This window comes from Cinclus cinclus, chromosome Z (assembly GCF_963662255.1).
Source record: "Cinclus cinclus chromosome Z, bCinCin1.1, whole genome shotgun sequence".
NCBI classification, from domain to species: Eukaryota; Metazoa; Chordata; class Aves; order Passeriformes; family Cinclidae; genus Cinclus; species Cinclus cinclus.
In genome coordinates, this window is record NC_085084.1 from 73,431,488 (window position 1) to 73,447,615 (window position 16,128).

The 16,128-nt window shown below is 35.3% G+C and overlaps 1 protein-coding gene across 7 annotated transcripts in view; it reads right to left on the reverse strand.

The window, feature by feature from the left end:
• The window catches only part of NIPBL (NIPBL cohesin loading factor), a 133,833-nt gene that overhangs the window by 37,265 nt on the left and 80,440 nt on the right, over nt 1-16,128 (reverse strand). For 5 of the 7 annotated variants that reach the window (XM_062512907.1, XM_062512903.1, XM_062512904.1 and 2 more), the window contains 4 exons: nt 5,891-6,073; nt 1,373-1,570; nt 1,119-1,190; nt 930-1,019 (listed from right to left, as the gene is read on the reverse strand). In XM_062512907.1, coding sequence (XP_062368891.1) covers nt 930-1,019; nt 1,119-1,190; nt 1,373-1,570; nt 5,891-6,073 — 543 coding nt within the window. The remainder of the gene's footprint in view (nt 1-929; nt 1,020-1,118; nt 1,191-1,372; nt 1,571-5,890; nt 6,074-16,128) is intronic. The other 2 variants (XM_062512905.1, XM_062512901.1) reach the window with 1 other exon arrangement.

Genomic DNA, 16,128 nt, shown 5'->3' on the forward strand with positions numbered 1-16,128 from the left:
AAATTTTTAAAACAGAAAACCCCATTTACTGCAGTGCTTGTGCCATCACTTTCAATTCAGTAAAACAAATCTTAAACAATTGCATCCCTAAAGTTCAAATCTGGGCAAAAGCAGTAAATGAAAAACACATATGAAATTAAGCACCTTGAGATAATCTGTGTATTAATTATATTTAACCTTAGACAAAAATCATGTTACCAGACACAGAAAGATCCAATTACTTACTTTTAAGTTCAAGATTGCATACACTATGGCTTTAAAAACTATAGAAACTTGTTTACTATGCCCCTCCCCTTCTTTTAATCCTCTGACAAAGATGGTGGGAAAAATATTAATGAATATTCCAATATCCATTTCAAAAGAAAGTCACCTTTGGCAACATCAACTACTTCCTTAGACATTTAGCTAAGGAGGCTGTTTTTCCACTGAAATAGGCAAGCAATTCAGTGTCTTAGCCATAGATTCACAAGGACGCTGCTGTCTGAATTGTACAATCATTGAATTGAATAACTGAATAAAAAATTAAATTTGATTATTCAAAAAACTGAATAATCATGTACCAGATGTGTAATTATGTGCCTCAGACATGCCTCACAATAGAACCATCTTGTTTACATGGCTGACAGAAGGTAACACCTTAATGACATCCCAAAAAAGTATCTTTCAACTCCAAGGGGATTACTCGTGATTCATGCCCCTTTTGGATTCTGCAGACAGGAGAAAGAAGGATCTTCTTCAGGCAGCGGCAAGTGGAATAGGAAAGGTAAAGGCCACCACTCAGGGTGGAAGCCATATAAATCCAGCATGCCCTAGCATATCAAGTTTTCACATGAAATTAAATCACCATGAAGTAAGTTCAAAAATACCAATACAGTTTTTTCTCAGGTTTCTAACTGGGGCAAGCATTTTGAAAACTTCAGATTTATTACCAAAAGCTGTAAAATCCATGTCTTCCAGATTTTCCAGAATATTCTCTATTGAAGCAGTAAACCTTTTGAAGGTTGAAGAATCCATCATTTCTGGTAAAAAAAAAAAACAAAAAAAAAAGGAAATCCATAAATAATTATCTCACATATAAAGCAGAAAATACAAACTGTAGAAAAATCTTCCAAAATTACCTTCAGGTGTTAGTTTAGGTTCATAAGCTTTCCTCTTCTTTTGTTTTTCTTTCTTCTTCATTTTTCTAGCCACTAATTAAGAGAATAAGGAGTAAAACAAAAACTTTCTCAAAACTTAAAGAAAGAATTATTTACATTTCTTACACACGTACTCAATATTGCATGAAATGACGACCACTTTAAAATGTTTGCATACCCCGTAAAAAAGCACTAGCATTATGAAATAAAATTAAATCCTTATAAGAATCAGTTACCCTCACTGAGGCTAGGAGGAGAAGAATAATCGTCCATATCAGAGTCATCGGGACTGCGATTACGGTAACGGCCACTACCAGAAATCCTCCTTCCTTCATGATAATGACCACTTCTCCTATGGTCACCAGAACTTCTTCTGTCATGTTCTTCATACTCCCAAGCTTCATCTCTATCCTTTTTGTGTCTTTTACGAGAAGCTAGAAATAAATGCATTTTCATTTAAAATACAAAATTGTAATATTAAATTAATCAAACATTTTTTAACATTTAAAAGATGTGCAAATGTAGGGATTAGGGACATGGTCTAGTAGTGGAATTTGACTTAGCTGTATGATTGGACTTGATGATCATAAAGGTCCTAAATGATTCTATGACTTGTAAGTCCAACACTCTTGTATAACTGTTCTCTAAGTCAAATGGACACTAAAGTTATCAGATACAACTCTGTTATGGATTATTTATTTTAATGTTTTCTTCAGAATTAGAGAAAAAGTCTGCTTGAAACTGGCAAAGATCCCAGAAAACATTTAAAAATACAAATTTACAGGGCATTTCTCTTTTTAAAAACAAAGTAAGCAAAGTTGAACAAATCAAAATAAGTTTCATCCTTTTATAAGAGAGTATTGAGATAATTTCCTCAGTTGTCTAAATTGTGACTGTTACTGGGTGTCCATATTCCCCAAGTTCAGTGATTGCCTTGCCCATTTAAAAAAACAAGCTCCAATGAGACTTGGAGAGACTCGGAGACTATTTTCTAAAACATATTCTGTTTTGCCAAGACAGCTAAAATTTTGCCTTGGCATATACTGCAGGAAATTTGTGTAAAGGAGAAAGCTGGAGTCACAATTCTGGGCCAAACAGTACCCTCCACTGCAGATAATTATTGTAATTAATTTTCATGCAGGACCAAAAAGCCCAGCAAAAGTGAATGTTGAAGAAGTTGGAGTAAATATTGCATACAGAGATTTGGTGGAAATAAAACGGGGGAGCAGAATGACTGTTCTTTGTTACTTTGAAATGGTCTTGTATGTTTTGAAGCTGACAGAGTGCTCAGTTTTAAAAGAAAAGGAAATGGATGAAGAGGTAGCTTTGTCCATGAAATTAGCCAACTTTATATTTTTTTAACATAATCAGCTGAGTTACCAGAGATGTCTAGCACAGACTGTACTGCAAAGATCAAAACACTTCCTAAACATTGCATTCTAGACCGGCATTGTTTATTGCCAGTTTATTGCTTCTGGACCTGCATATAACAGTCATGATACTGCGTGTCTCTTCCAAAGTCTTCTTAGCATGACATAAGATTGTTTCTGAGCAGAATGGCTCAAAGCATTTATACAGAACTGGAATTGAACTGAGAAGTTCTTACCACACAGGTTATAGTCAATAGTCAGCCCAGGATCGGAATTAATAAAAATAACCCCTAAGGGAACACTTCTGTTTTGCAATGAACCCTAGAGGTTTCAAATTCCAATAAAGTAATGGAGGTGGTCCAAGACTTTAACATAATAAGCCAGTTCAAGCTTCAAGCTGTACTACATCTGGATCAGACTTCCTTCTGGAAAAGCACAGTCATGTTCAGGATAGCAGAGGTACTAGCACTGCTTAAAATGGTTGAGAGAATTAACTGTGACTGAAGAAATGGTGAGCCATCTGGGACCACTCAGCAGGTAGGAAATTGGCTGGATGATCACACTTAAAGAGCTGCAGTCAATTGCTTGATGGTCAAATAGAGACCAAGGACAAGTAATGTCCCTCAGGGGTTGGTGTTGGGGCCAGCACTATAACATTTTGGTGACACTGACAGTGAGATTGAGGGCACCCTCATCAAACTGCAGATGACACAGAGCTATGTGGTGCACTGGAGGGAGTGGACGCTATCCAGAGGGGAGGGATTGTGACAGGCTCTAGAGGTTAGCCTCTATGAACTCTTTGACAAGGACATGGAGTCCTAGGACAAGGGGTAATGAGTTCAAACTGCAAGACAGCAGGTTTACATCAGATATCAGAAAGAAATTCTTTATGTGAGGGTGGTGAGGTAGTGAGCAGATTGCCCAGTGAGGCTGTGGATGCAACATGCCTGGAAATGTTCAGGGTTGGACAGGGCCCTGAGCAATCTGAACTAGGGAGGCATTCCCACCCACGGCAGGGAGGTTGGGACTAGATGACCTTGAAGGTTGCTTCCTAACCCTAACTTGAACCATTCTATGATGCCTGGAATAAATATACTGGAGAAGAAAGTAAGAGCTCTATGGGAAAAGACTTTACACAGCTGATTCCATTACCCCATGAGACAGTGTTCTGTAAAGACAGATGGCTCCTTCTCCAGTTTAAAAATCATCTGTAACACTAAGCTCAGTAGGACAAATTCTGATCCCAGTTACATCTCCACAAGACTAGTAACTTACAGAATTGCTTTCTGACAGAATTTTAGATTGACCAGTTTACCAATGCTGCATGACAAAACAGAATGTGATACTGTTCTGCTAGCTCTACAGGACAAATAACTTGAACATAGGAGCAGCTATTCACAATCACTGTTCTACCATATTTATTTTGAAGCCAGTAAAACTGACTAAAAATTTAAGTAACATTTCATGAGTTAGGATTGATTTTATAGATAAATAAATAGTATTTGGAATATAATTTCCTTCCAAATTCTGCCATTTATGCAATAACACATTTAATAATTAGTGTAAGAGAATAACTTAATCTTTAATTTCTCATTATTTAGTTTAATGGTATGTCCCCTCTAATGAAATATTCAAATTAACTTCTCATTTTCTACACTAATCACTATTTCATATTTAAGTTCAGTTTTAGGCAAACAGAATAATGAAGAAACATGTATTTGTAACAATATAAATCTATTCAGTGTACTTGCCACAAATCTTTCACTTTTGATAGTTTTGTCTTGTTCAATATTTAATTCAGTCAGACAATATTCTTTAAGAAATACCATAATTTATTTTTAAACCAAATGTACATTCTAAATTGATTAGAATGATGGTCAGATCTCTTAAGTGGATATAATGAAACTAGAATTTCTCAAGGCATATAATCATTGTGAAAGTTTTCCTTAATTTGTTCTACTTTGTATTTAAGAATATCAGCAGCCATTATGACTAATATATAGACGAAGGGATTTTAAATTCTTGACAGTTCTCTCCATTCCCAACCAAGTTAAATAACTTTTGTTAGTGAATTTATTTTTTAATTCACTTTTCCAAATTATTAACATTATATACATGTGATGTGATATGATATAGTAAACAAAGAATATAGAATTCCTGAATGAAGCAAGTGATCATTAATCCTTTGCCATAATTTAGACCGATTACAATTTATCTCAAGACATAACATTCATGCACAGAGAAGCATTATTCAATTATAACTACAAGGGAAAACAAACAAACAGAAGGACATTCTTTTCAGCTTCTTTGTTAAAGACCAAAGGCAACAGTGTTGTAATTGCCACGTGCAAAAACACAGGATATATGTTGGATGAAAACTTGAAACCTACTAAGAAGCAGAACAAACAGATATTTCTCTTTTGGACCTTAAGAAATACCAAACCCCAAAACATTATATATTTTTTAAAGTTCATTAAGATGTTTCTATAAACAAAGGTGCAAAACTTGGGAAAAAATCATTATAAACAAGATTACTTCTCAAGCTAACAAGGCTTATCCTGTAGCCCTGCATGACTACACAGCTCAGACTGAACTAATTCACTTAGTTCTAACAGTTTATTTTCAGTGCTCGTTAACTGTACAACCACAGAAACTAACCAGTCACACTTCCAGTCAACATGTAGGAGATGTCTTCCTAACTTAGATGAAAATAACTTTTTTTTTTTTTTCTTAGGAACTTCATTCAATTGCACAGCAAAATTCTACGCAGAAGCTTCCTCTCTTCCTTTGAAAACAGATAATTCAAGACTAGTAGAAGCAGCAAACGATATTTTGAGAAGTCATGAGGAATAACTTCTGTTTTCCAAGAAATACAACAAGAGAAATACTAAACGAAATACTTTTAGAAACTTCTGAGCAGTATGATTCTCAATTTATTATGTCAGAAAAATCCAATAGGGGATCTTTCACTTTTCTTATCAATAAAACTAAGAATACTTCAAGAATTTATTTAATGAAATTTCTCTCTGCATACACTTGTATGTAAATTCTTTGCTTCTTTAGAGCATATTTTTTTTAATCTGAATAGTTAGAAATGTTTTCTGGTACAACTGAAAAGAAAGGAAATACTTAGGGAGCAGTTTCCTGTAAAGTAATCAGGAAAATAAATTTAACAATTCACTGCTTTTCATCTTGAATGACAAATTGCAATCAAATAATTTTTCTTTTAGAAGAGGAACAAGGATTCTTGGCCAGACAGTTGTCAGGACAGCAAATTTGAGACTGTATGTTTTAGGGTAGCCAGCTTTAAAAAATGTGTATCTTTTTATAAAAACAAAATATTAGCTTTTTTTACCTTAAGGAACAGAATTATGTACTACTTACATTCAAAAGCTTCTTCACTGTCATTATCTTCATCAGAACTGATTTCAGCATATTTTGGTTTCTCATTAACTGTGCTACGTTTGCGCTTGTTCATTTTCACACGTTCACAAAGTGGCATGGTGGATTCAATTTCTGCCAGGAGCTCAGGAGGCAACTCCTTTAACACTGACTGATCTATGCTACCTATTAGTGGAGAGTAAGAAGAGCACATGTGAACCTGAAGATAAAAAAGAGGACTGAATACTACAATCCCTTCTCAGGAACCACTCACAGGATAACCACCAACAGTTACATCATAGTTAGATAGACCTGTATGAATTTGACAGCCTTTTTTTAAACTTCACACTACAATTAGAAATAATAACACAATAAATTGGACACACATTTCCTTCAATAAAATATTTTATCAGGCATAAAAATGAATTACCTTTGAATCACTGTTTGAATTACCTTTGTAGAATGATATCCTTGCTCTACTTGACAGTAGAGTTTAACCTTATTTCAGTTCATCCTCGAATTTATCAGATTTTCTAACAGTTGTTAGTAAATTATGGGTTCTTAGTGCCTTGTTAACATTTCTGTTTGCAGAAACAATTGCAGTATAATTCATAGCAATTGCTGTACGTAAGACAGTGATATTCCCTTTGCCAGTAAAAAGAGACAACCTGTAGCAAAACTCGTGGGATCATATCCCTAAATACAGGCCAAATGATTGACAACTCAACATTTGCTTCAGATTTTTTCTTACCTCAGATTGGTAGTTTGATGATGCAACACAAATTGTTGCCCGATTCTTTTATGAAACAAAACTGAAACAATTTTATGTTATACAGACAAACAGCTAGCTGAACCACAAATCAGGTTTCTTTGCCACAGTGATAAATAGGTAGACAATATCACACTGTTTTTATCATTTCGAAACCAAGATTAAACCCATGTGCAGTCAGAATGAAGGAGATTTGCAGGCAAAATTTTTCCAACTGACACAAGGAAACCAAATAAATTCAAAGGTATTTATTTGGGGTTTGTTTATTTGATGTCTTACTTATCGAATACACAGATTTGCAGATTGTCAGACTAAACTAAATTGTTACCCCTTTTCCAGCAACAGAAGAAACATTTTTGTCATAAGTGCCTCTCTCTCACTCCCAGTGCATAGCATGTTATTTAGAGAGGATATCACCTCCAAATTGCTATACACACACATTCCTCAAAAAAACGCCCTATCACCTGGATGACAATATACCTCTAAATTGTATTCACTACATCACTGCACTAACTACCTAAAACTTATTTCCATTTTTGTGTTACGGCAAGAAAGTCTTCGGACTTCTTCTCTCTCTCTTTGAACATCTTTAATTGGAATTAGAATAGTCTTACAATGAGATTGTAGCATCAAAATATATTCTGCAAGTCATCCCATTAAAGTGCATTTTAAAAACCAATTTAACTTCAAATATTGGGATTTTTGAAGCAACATAGTAAAACATATACAAAGTAAAGTGATAAAATTTTCTCCGATTACTTCACATTGTGCTCACTGCTACCTATTTATGTCAGGTTGACATCCTTATACAGTCGCCATGTACCAAAGTTACCTAAATTATCAATATTGCTTTTGAAAATGCTGAACATATTTCATGGTGTGGTTGGCCATGTTTCTCGGTTAATGATTAATTTTGTGGGCTATGCACTTGACCTCAGACAGGCAGAAGTATGGCAGCACGGGCAGACCCTTTCCTCTGTGTGCACCAGCAGCTGACTGGATGACAGCCAGGTCCAGGCTGGCTGTTGCAGAACTGTGTCTGAGCACTGTGTCCCCATACTTTATATGCCTGTACAGTGCATGAGGAGCTTACATCCAGCCCCAGAACACAGAAAAATTTACGTATACAAGTTTTAAGACAATTTCCACAGATGAAATTCATAGAGGGCCGTAAATCCAGGTTCTCTAATATGTACTTTCAATTTTATGCCCACTGGTGATTTCATTAAGATCAGCAGGACTACACACATAGTATGAAGTCTATAATAAATCTGGCCAAACAAAAACATTGCAAAAGACAGCTATAAGATAATGAACAAGTTGCATAAAATCCTCAAATAAAAAACAAAACTCATGGGCTATTCTATTGTCTCCTAGGAATATCTGTTCCTGCTTTCTTTTCTCACTGACTTTTCATTCTGTAGTCATTCTTTAAATATAAATAAAAAATCACAGCATTCATTAGGCATAAGTTAAAAAAAAATTGACTACTGATTTTATTTCTGTCTCAAAAGTTTCAACTTTCTATTTTTCCCATGCTAAATTCAACAACTGCTTGATTTGCACTCTCTCCTGTTACAGATATTTCATATTACTGTACAAGCTTAGCCATTCTTCCTTCATTAGGAAATAGGCAAATCGTATTATATTCAAGCAGGGAACAGCAGAAAAGAGAACAAATAGAATTATTATAAAACTCTCCATAAGCTATCACTGAAGTTTTTATTTCTGACACAATGTTCCCTGGAGTAAGTGTGCCACACATCCACTTTTCTTAGCTGCTGAGGATTGTAAACAACAAACTATAGAGCTTTACTTATGCGGTACAAAGGAGTTAAGCATCACTATACACCTACGTACAATTCTAATATAAATGGAAAAGGACATATCATCCTTTCTGACAGAAATCATATATATCACATAACAATATAGATATTCTATACTTTTGGTCAAGTCAAGGGCTTATTAATATTTAGTTTATTAATTATGCTATCTTGAGTCAGGGCAGCCCAAAAGTCACTAGAAATATCTTACTAAATTCCTTCTTTTGTATCTCCTATTTTATAATGTAGGCACTATTTTTTGTTCAGAGTGGTAGAGAAATACTTACAAGAATCCAGTTCACCTAAGAATCCAGTCACATGGCAATAAGAATTAGGTTATAAAACATGTGCTAATGCCTTTTCAGTTTATGGTAAACTTTTCTAAAACAATTAATAGAATATGTAACACAAACTTCTTCAAAATCTACAAATACATATACAATCACTTTTATTTTTTTTTTGCTGAGTTTGCTAAGACCTAGTACCTGCTTCCATGTCTCCACATTATTCAGTTACATTTGGTTCCAGCATGCATGGCTTTTTATATAGTAAAGAGGAAGTAACTTTACTAAAACACTACTTGATAATCTAATAGAATGCCCAAATATCTTGCTGAAGGATTGTCAGCTCCAATCTAAAACCTCCACCTTCTGCAATGTGTGTGATGAGTGTGCACCATATGCCTGAAATGAAACTACAGACATGTGTATTCTTCAGAAGTCATTTACGCAGAACTTCAAAACTTCTGCAACTATTAAAGCAAACAACCAAAAAGCCCCACAAAACCCGGAAGAAAAGTACCATTATAACAAAATCTTTTTCTTAATGCCAGGAAGAGCATTCTAACAAACTCCACACTGCTGAGACCAAAGGGAAGACATGGAAGAACAAGTTCATTGCAAAGAACTTCATACATGAACAGTCACTACTACAGTGCTTCTCCAAACACATGCAATGCTGTCTACAACTTACAGGCCAGTGAAGAACAAATTAATGGTTTTGCTTGATTGTTATAATAAAAAAGTTTCTAAGGAAAGATATGAATGAATCTTCATCTACTACTCAATGTCCACTAACCCTTAAGATAACGTGTTTTCTCACCGAGCATTTCTTTACAAAATATTATACAGTCAAAGATCAATCAGAGAATCTCAGTGAAAAATTAATTAGTCTGTAAGCCTGGTCCCATATCTTATTACAGACTCAGAAGCTTTTAAGAGGGTTTTACTGTGTATAGTAGAAAAAATTTTATAAGTATCTACAGGATGTAGTATTTCCCTTCTCCACATATAGCTTAAAAAACTAATGGAAAAGAACAGATCTGATTCACAGTTCAGTATTGTGTTTTGCAGCTTCAGCTTTGTAGAACAGCTTTAGCTAATATTTATGCATATGGAATCTTTAGAAGGATCTAGTATCACTTTGTGCTGACTTTGCAAATCAAGTAGATTTTCCTGATCTAGGCAGATCATCCTTCAAGAGAGGCTAAACATTAAGATAACATCCTTATGGACTTCTGATGGGACCATTCTATATGGACGGCACAATTATTTTTTGATATAATAATCTGTGTTCGTATTAGTACATATTAGGCTTGATGTAGCAACTTCAGACAAGCACTTATGGAAAAGAGGATGATTCTTACTGATGCTTAGGTGAGCTTTCCAGGATCAGAGAGGCTGTTCCTGTCATGAAATCAAAACTAACATGAATAAATTGTTATTTTCTCAGTAATGACTTAACTTTGCTTTTCAAACCATGGAAAATAAATGCATGGTTTAAATCACATCTTGGTACAATTTCCTGTGAACTATGAGCCATCAAGATTAAAATACAGTTAGAAATCTAAGCTCTGAATTGCTACTTTCATAACTATGAGACAGTCAATACAGTGGAAACATAAATACTATCTTTTCCATTTCTGCGAGCTGATTGTCTTCAATAAGCAAAACAGCAGTTAATGCAAATTCATATTTGTAATCTCTCTATATATCTTGATTTTAAAATGCAACTTTTTCCAACTATGAAGACATTATATGAAACAACATACAGGGTCTCAGAGGGGAATAATGCCACCTGTTTGGGGGTGAGGATATGAATCTTACCATTTCTTAGCATTTAGAAATTGAGTTTTGACCACTGAATTTGTGTACTAGAGAACTGTCACTCATCTTCATTTGGACATTAAAAATAAACCCCTACTGACTGCAGCTCGTTTTTGCCCTTTTCTTGTTCCTTTTTTGTCACAAAAGACATTACCTGCTATTGGACTTTTCTTATTTTGCCAATGACTAACATATCCACTCTTGTTATTACTCCACAGAGACTAAGCTCACCTTCTTTAAATACCTTCTCTGAGCATTTGATAAAGGGTAGTCTTCCCTTTTCTAATAAAAACTTACAGTCTAACTTTTGTCTTATGTCAGGCATATATATGCAGGGAAGGAAAGCAGTTTATTTCTGGATTAGCTCAACCAACCTTCAAACCTGTGCTAAATGAAATAAAATATCCTTATTCCTTGTTCTTATATGTAAAGTGCTGCTATCTCTTGAATAACCATGTCACCGTAGCTACAAAAGCAGAGATACCAAGGTTAAATCTACAGGAAATACTCATGCAGATAAGGTTGTGTTTTAGATAAGGAACTTTAAAAAAAGAAAAAGTATAGAGGTACTTCCCTATGTTATAAGCTGTTTAGAAAATAAACACCCTTCCAAAATAGCTAACTATTGCTACAGTATAGCATCGACATGAGTGTCAATACACTGATGAAGATGTTTTTGGTTAAAGCTGAAATATCTTAGATTCTTTCTCAAGTGTGAAAATTTAATGATATAATTTCCACCAGATTCTCCCTTAAAATGCTCCAGTGTGCTCCTTATATGGTGCAGCAAGTCCTCGGTGATCAGTCCTCCATCCACCAGCTTCACACTTGTCAAAATAATTTTGTGCCTTGAACAGTTTCAGGAATAGAAATGGAAACACAGGACAATCCCAATATCCTTCTTTAGGTGAATTTAACTTTTGAAGAGGACATACCTGCTCATACAATGGAAGTTCCACTTTCACCTCAATACCCTATCATCACTTGAAAAACACATAATCAAATGAACACTGGTGAAAACAAACTTAGTACATTTAAACCAGGAGCTTTTCTCTTTCCTCTCCCCTTCACTGCTGTAAAGCTTATGGAAGGGTATACAGCTGCATCCTACAGGATGTATCCAAAAGGATATAACCCTCTATTGAGTGCCTTAAGCACCTCTTTTGACTGCATATATGAAGGGATAACTCCAGAACCCACATCACATACACTCATGCCAGAAAAAGGGTGGGAAACTGAGATATCCTCACCACCACCCAAGGAGCTGCATGCACAGGAATTCTCTGCTGCAATCTATTCAGCAGGATTGAGAAAGATAGTGCTAAGGAGAAGTCCTACATTTGGAACCTGCTTTAAGAAATTTTTAAAAAACAATTCTTCCTCATCTGCCCCAACAGTAGCACAAACAAAAGGCTCTCAGCCTAAAAAAAAAGAAGAAAAAAAAAAGTTTCACATTCCCTACTTTTATTCCAGTCCTTAGCTCTGACCTTGAAAGATAGGACCCTGACACACCAGTCAGAGAAGGATCTGGACATGGTAACAGAACCATTCCATAATACAACAGAGGTCATAATTAACCAAAGCTAAAATATAAAGATTAAAAAAGAATTTTACAATAGTACAAAAATACTCTGAGAAGAAATAAATGTTCTTAGGAGGGAAGAGATTTCAAAAGGGAACTCTGAAATATCCAGGCAAAGAGCAGGGAATACATCCAACACACACTCTCCCAAGATGCCAAGAGAACTCACATTTACATTGGCATCAATGATGTTCTCAAGCGTCTGATTGCTGCAGCAACTGCTGGCCTTATTGCTGACTTTTTGTCTGTATAGAAATTAATTAAAGGAGGCTAGAGCAGTCCAGTTTTCCAAGACACTGTACAAAAACTAAATCAGTACTCTGAATAAAAAGGAGCAAGTTGGCAATTGAAATAAATGTAATGCTGCACAAACTCTCTTGCTTTTATGAGTCAGTGTTGGGGGTGCTTTTGGATTTGCTGTCACTGCTTTTCAACATATGCATTGAAATTTCGGTCAACTCAACTTACTGTTTTTTAGAAGTTAGGGTATTTTGTACAGTTGCAAAATCCAGCATGCAATTATCTGTTAATATTCTTCTATTAAAACTCCCTTCAGTACTCAAAAGGGCTTATAAAAAAAGAGGGAGGGTAGCTTATTACACTGGCAGATAGCACTAGGACAAGGGGAAACATTTTTAAACCTCAAGAGGAGATTCAGTTCAGATGCTGGAAATAAGTTCTTTACTGAGAGGGTGGTGAGGTACTGAAACAAATTGCCCAGAAAGGTTGTGGGTGCCCCATCCCTGGCAGTGTTCAGGGCCATGCTGGATGGGGCTCTGAGCAGCCTGATCCAGTGTAAGGTGTCCCTGTCCATGGCAGGGGGCTGGAATGAGATCTTTAAGATAATTTTTTAACCCAACCCATTAATTTGATGATTAATGTTTGGGATCTGAAATTTATGATTAATGTATTTTTCCAGCCATGTATTCTGATCGTTTACTGAGCCCAAGACAAAAGACCTTAATTAAATGAAATCAGTTATTCCTCAGAACTTCTCTTGCCATAAAACAAAAACTTCTATATAAAGAATATAATCCAACCAAAACCTTTGCAGAGAATAAGCAAACAAAAAACATTATTTTACATCTCATCTGTAACTTCTAGGCACATCAAGAAGACCTGTTTATTTTTCTTATTATTGCATAGAAAGAGTCTCACTCCTTATCACTGAAAATACTGCATGAAGCTACTAGTTTTGCTTCTTCAAGGCAACACTTACATAAGGAACAACAACAAAGATTGCTGATGCTTTAGCTTTAAATATGAAGTAGGACAGGAAAATTGCATGGAAGATAATGAAACAGAATGTATATTTAAGGAAAAGTTATTAAATGCAAACAACAGTTTTGTAATTTGAATTTTTTTTCTGTTTGCTGGTAGTATTCCCACAGAGCAAAAATAGATTCTAAATTTCAAGTAAACTGTTTAAATTTTCTTAATTCTCCAGAAGCAAATATGAGGCTTCTGGTATTTGTATTTAGTCAAATTTAGCCTTTGGCTAGAAGAAAACTCAAGCCAAAAATTTCAAGCACATATCCCTGCACATAAACCGAGATTAATATCTACCTCCAGACCCACATGAACAAGCCTGCATTGCATACTGTAATTGACATCAGACAAATTGCTGGGCCACATTTATACATTGCAATGCACTGTTGCAAAAATCATTTATGCAAAATAGCCTTAGATATTCTCAGAAGCAAGAGGAACTCAATCAAGCATCCATGTCCATGAACCAAGAGCAGATTCAGACTTTCAGGAAATTGTTCTGACAAATCAGGTAATGAATATGTATCACTTACATGGGCCAAAGCAATTTTTCAAAATCAACTAATTAAAAAATGCACTTCTCAATCTGCAAACAGACAAATCATCATATTTCAGACAAATCAAAGTAAAATTAAATTAGTTGGTTGGGTCAAATTAGTTGTTTTTGCTAAGAATTCAGTGTGACACGTCCAAAGTTCATTTTTCCTATCCAGAAAAATACTTTAGAAGCAAGAATCAAAATATTTACCTTAGTAGCAAAGTCTAAAAGTAGCAAACAAATAGCAGGAAAGCAGTGACCAGACAAGGCTCTGTGCTGAAAATGTTACCTCTATTGTCAGTAATAGATCAATAAAAGGAATTACTCCAGAGTCCAGTGGTTGATTCCTGCTGTGTAGCAATACCAGCTTATCCAACATCTACTTCTGAAAATCCAGCACCAAAAATTAAGGCCCCAGAAAGTATGTACAATGCCCACACAAATCTCAGCTACTTTCTGGAATGGGACAGAAAGTATACACACCATACCTTAAAATTCCCTGCAAGTAGGAGCAGAACCATTCCAGTGCAAAGCACTGTTGGAAAAATCAGATCTTCCTAGACTTCAACAAGTTATATATACTTCAGACTTTTAACTAAACAAGACTTGGAACATTTTTCAAAATGTGAACCTCTTAAACCAGGAGAAGTCCCCAAATAACCAGAGCTCAATGAACAAAGTGCATATTAAAATGGATTCCCTGCAAACCAAACATATCTTGAAATACTTCTAATGCCACAAGGGTGAGCCAATCCCTCTTCTAGTTCAGTTGAGCTGAGAGGATGTAGTCATTAATATATTGCAAAAGAGAAAAAACAGGAAGACTGTATAATTCTTATGAAAGTCAAAGCTCTTTTTCTATAATTACAATTAAATTTTAGTTTGAAGAAGGTTTAAACATTTGAGCTGAGAAGAATCACTATAAATTTTCTGCTGAAAATGCTGAAATACACTATCTTTTTCCTCTGAAATGTGACGTAATTTTCTACAGATCCACCTAGTGCTGCATGCACATGCAAGATGGTCAGCAGGTTATTACTCTGGCCTTGACACATGCAAAAGCAGCTGCTACCAGGAACTTCCAAGACACCGATTTCAAGTTCAAGTTATATGCAACTGAGGTTTTTCACAATGCTAACCTTTACAAAAGCACAGTTTATGGGAAGCAAGCTGCATGTCAAACTCTCCCTTTCCCAGGGTAGTATGTTTTTATTCCAGTTATTTCCTTGTGGCCCCTCTCATTTCCAGGTGTCTGTTTCAGTCTGTCAAGAAATTGTTATTTTGGAAACAGGTTTGTGTGAACCCTAAAATTTTATGTGCTAACATCCATAACCCAGTTTTGCCCTTATAGAATTCCCATAAATGTAGGATTTAAACAAGGTTTAGAATTGGTACTTCCTTTCTGCCCACAGTTTTCATCTGTACCCTTAAGCCTCTTCTACGTAGTTTAGTTGTGCTAACTAGAAATCAGTGAGAGGCATCACAAGTTCAATCAATTGAGCCCACACAATCAGGATACAGCTTTTCATCCTGAAATACTCAATTTCTTGTCACTACTAGAAGAAAACTGATTGCTGTTTCCCAAGTGAAGCTATTTCCAACAGTCCTAGAACCCAGACAGACTGTCATGTTACACAAATGTCAAATCAGACTTACTACAGGCTCTGAGAAAGTCACCTAGAATTAAAAACAAACCAAAACCCCCAAACAAACCACATAAGCACATATCACAAAAGAATCCAGAAGTGTTTTAATGACATGAGGATGATTAAGCACTAAGATTTTTAGCTGATCCTGTAAAGAGTATGTACGAAGAACACCTTCAAAGAAACATCTTTACCCAAATTTCAGATCAGAGCAGCAGGAAACATAGCATATTTTAGGAAGACTCATAGTGAGCAACAAAATGTTATGTCTTCAGTTCTGTGTTGTAAAGATAAGGAAATCCCATAATAATCTACACAATGGAGGAATAGCATTCAGATCAGCATTTCTTTTTTTTCCCCCTTAAAGCAACAAACTCCTTTTAGGCAATACAGGAAGATCCAAAAGATGCTTATTTTCCAAAGACAATCCTGCAAACATATTATAAACCTACTCAGACATCTTACACAGACAGTTACAGTTTCTCTCATACTTAACAAAGGAAAATTTG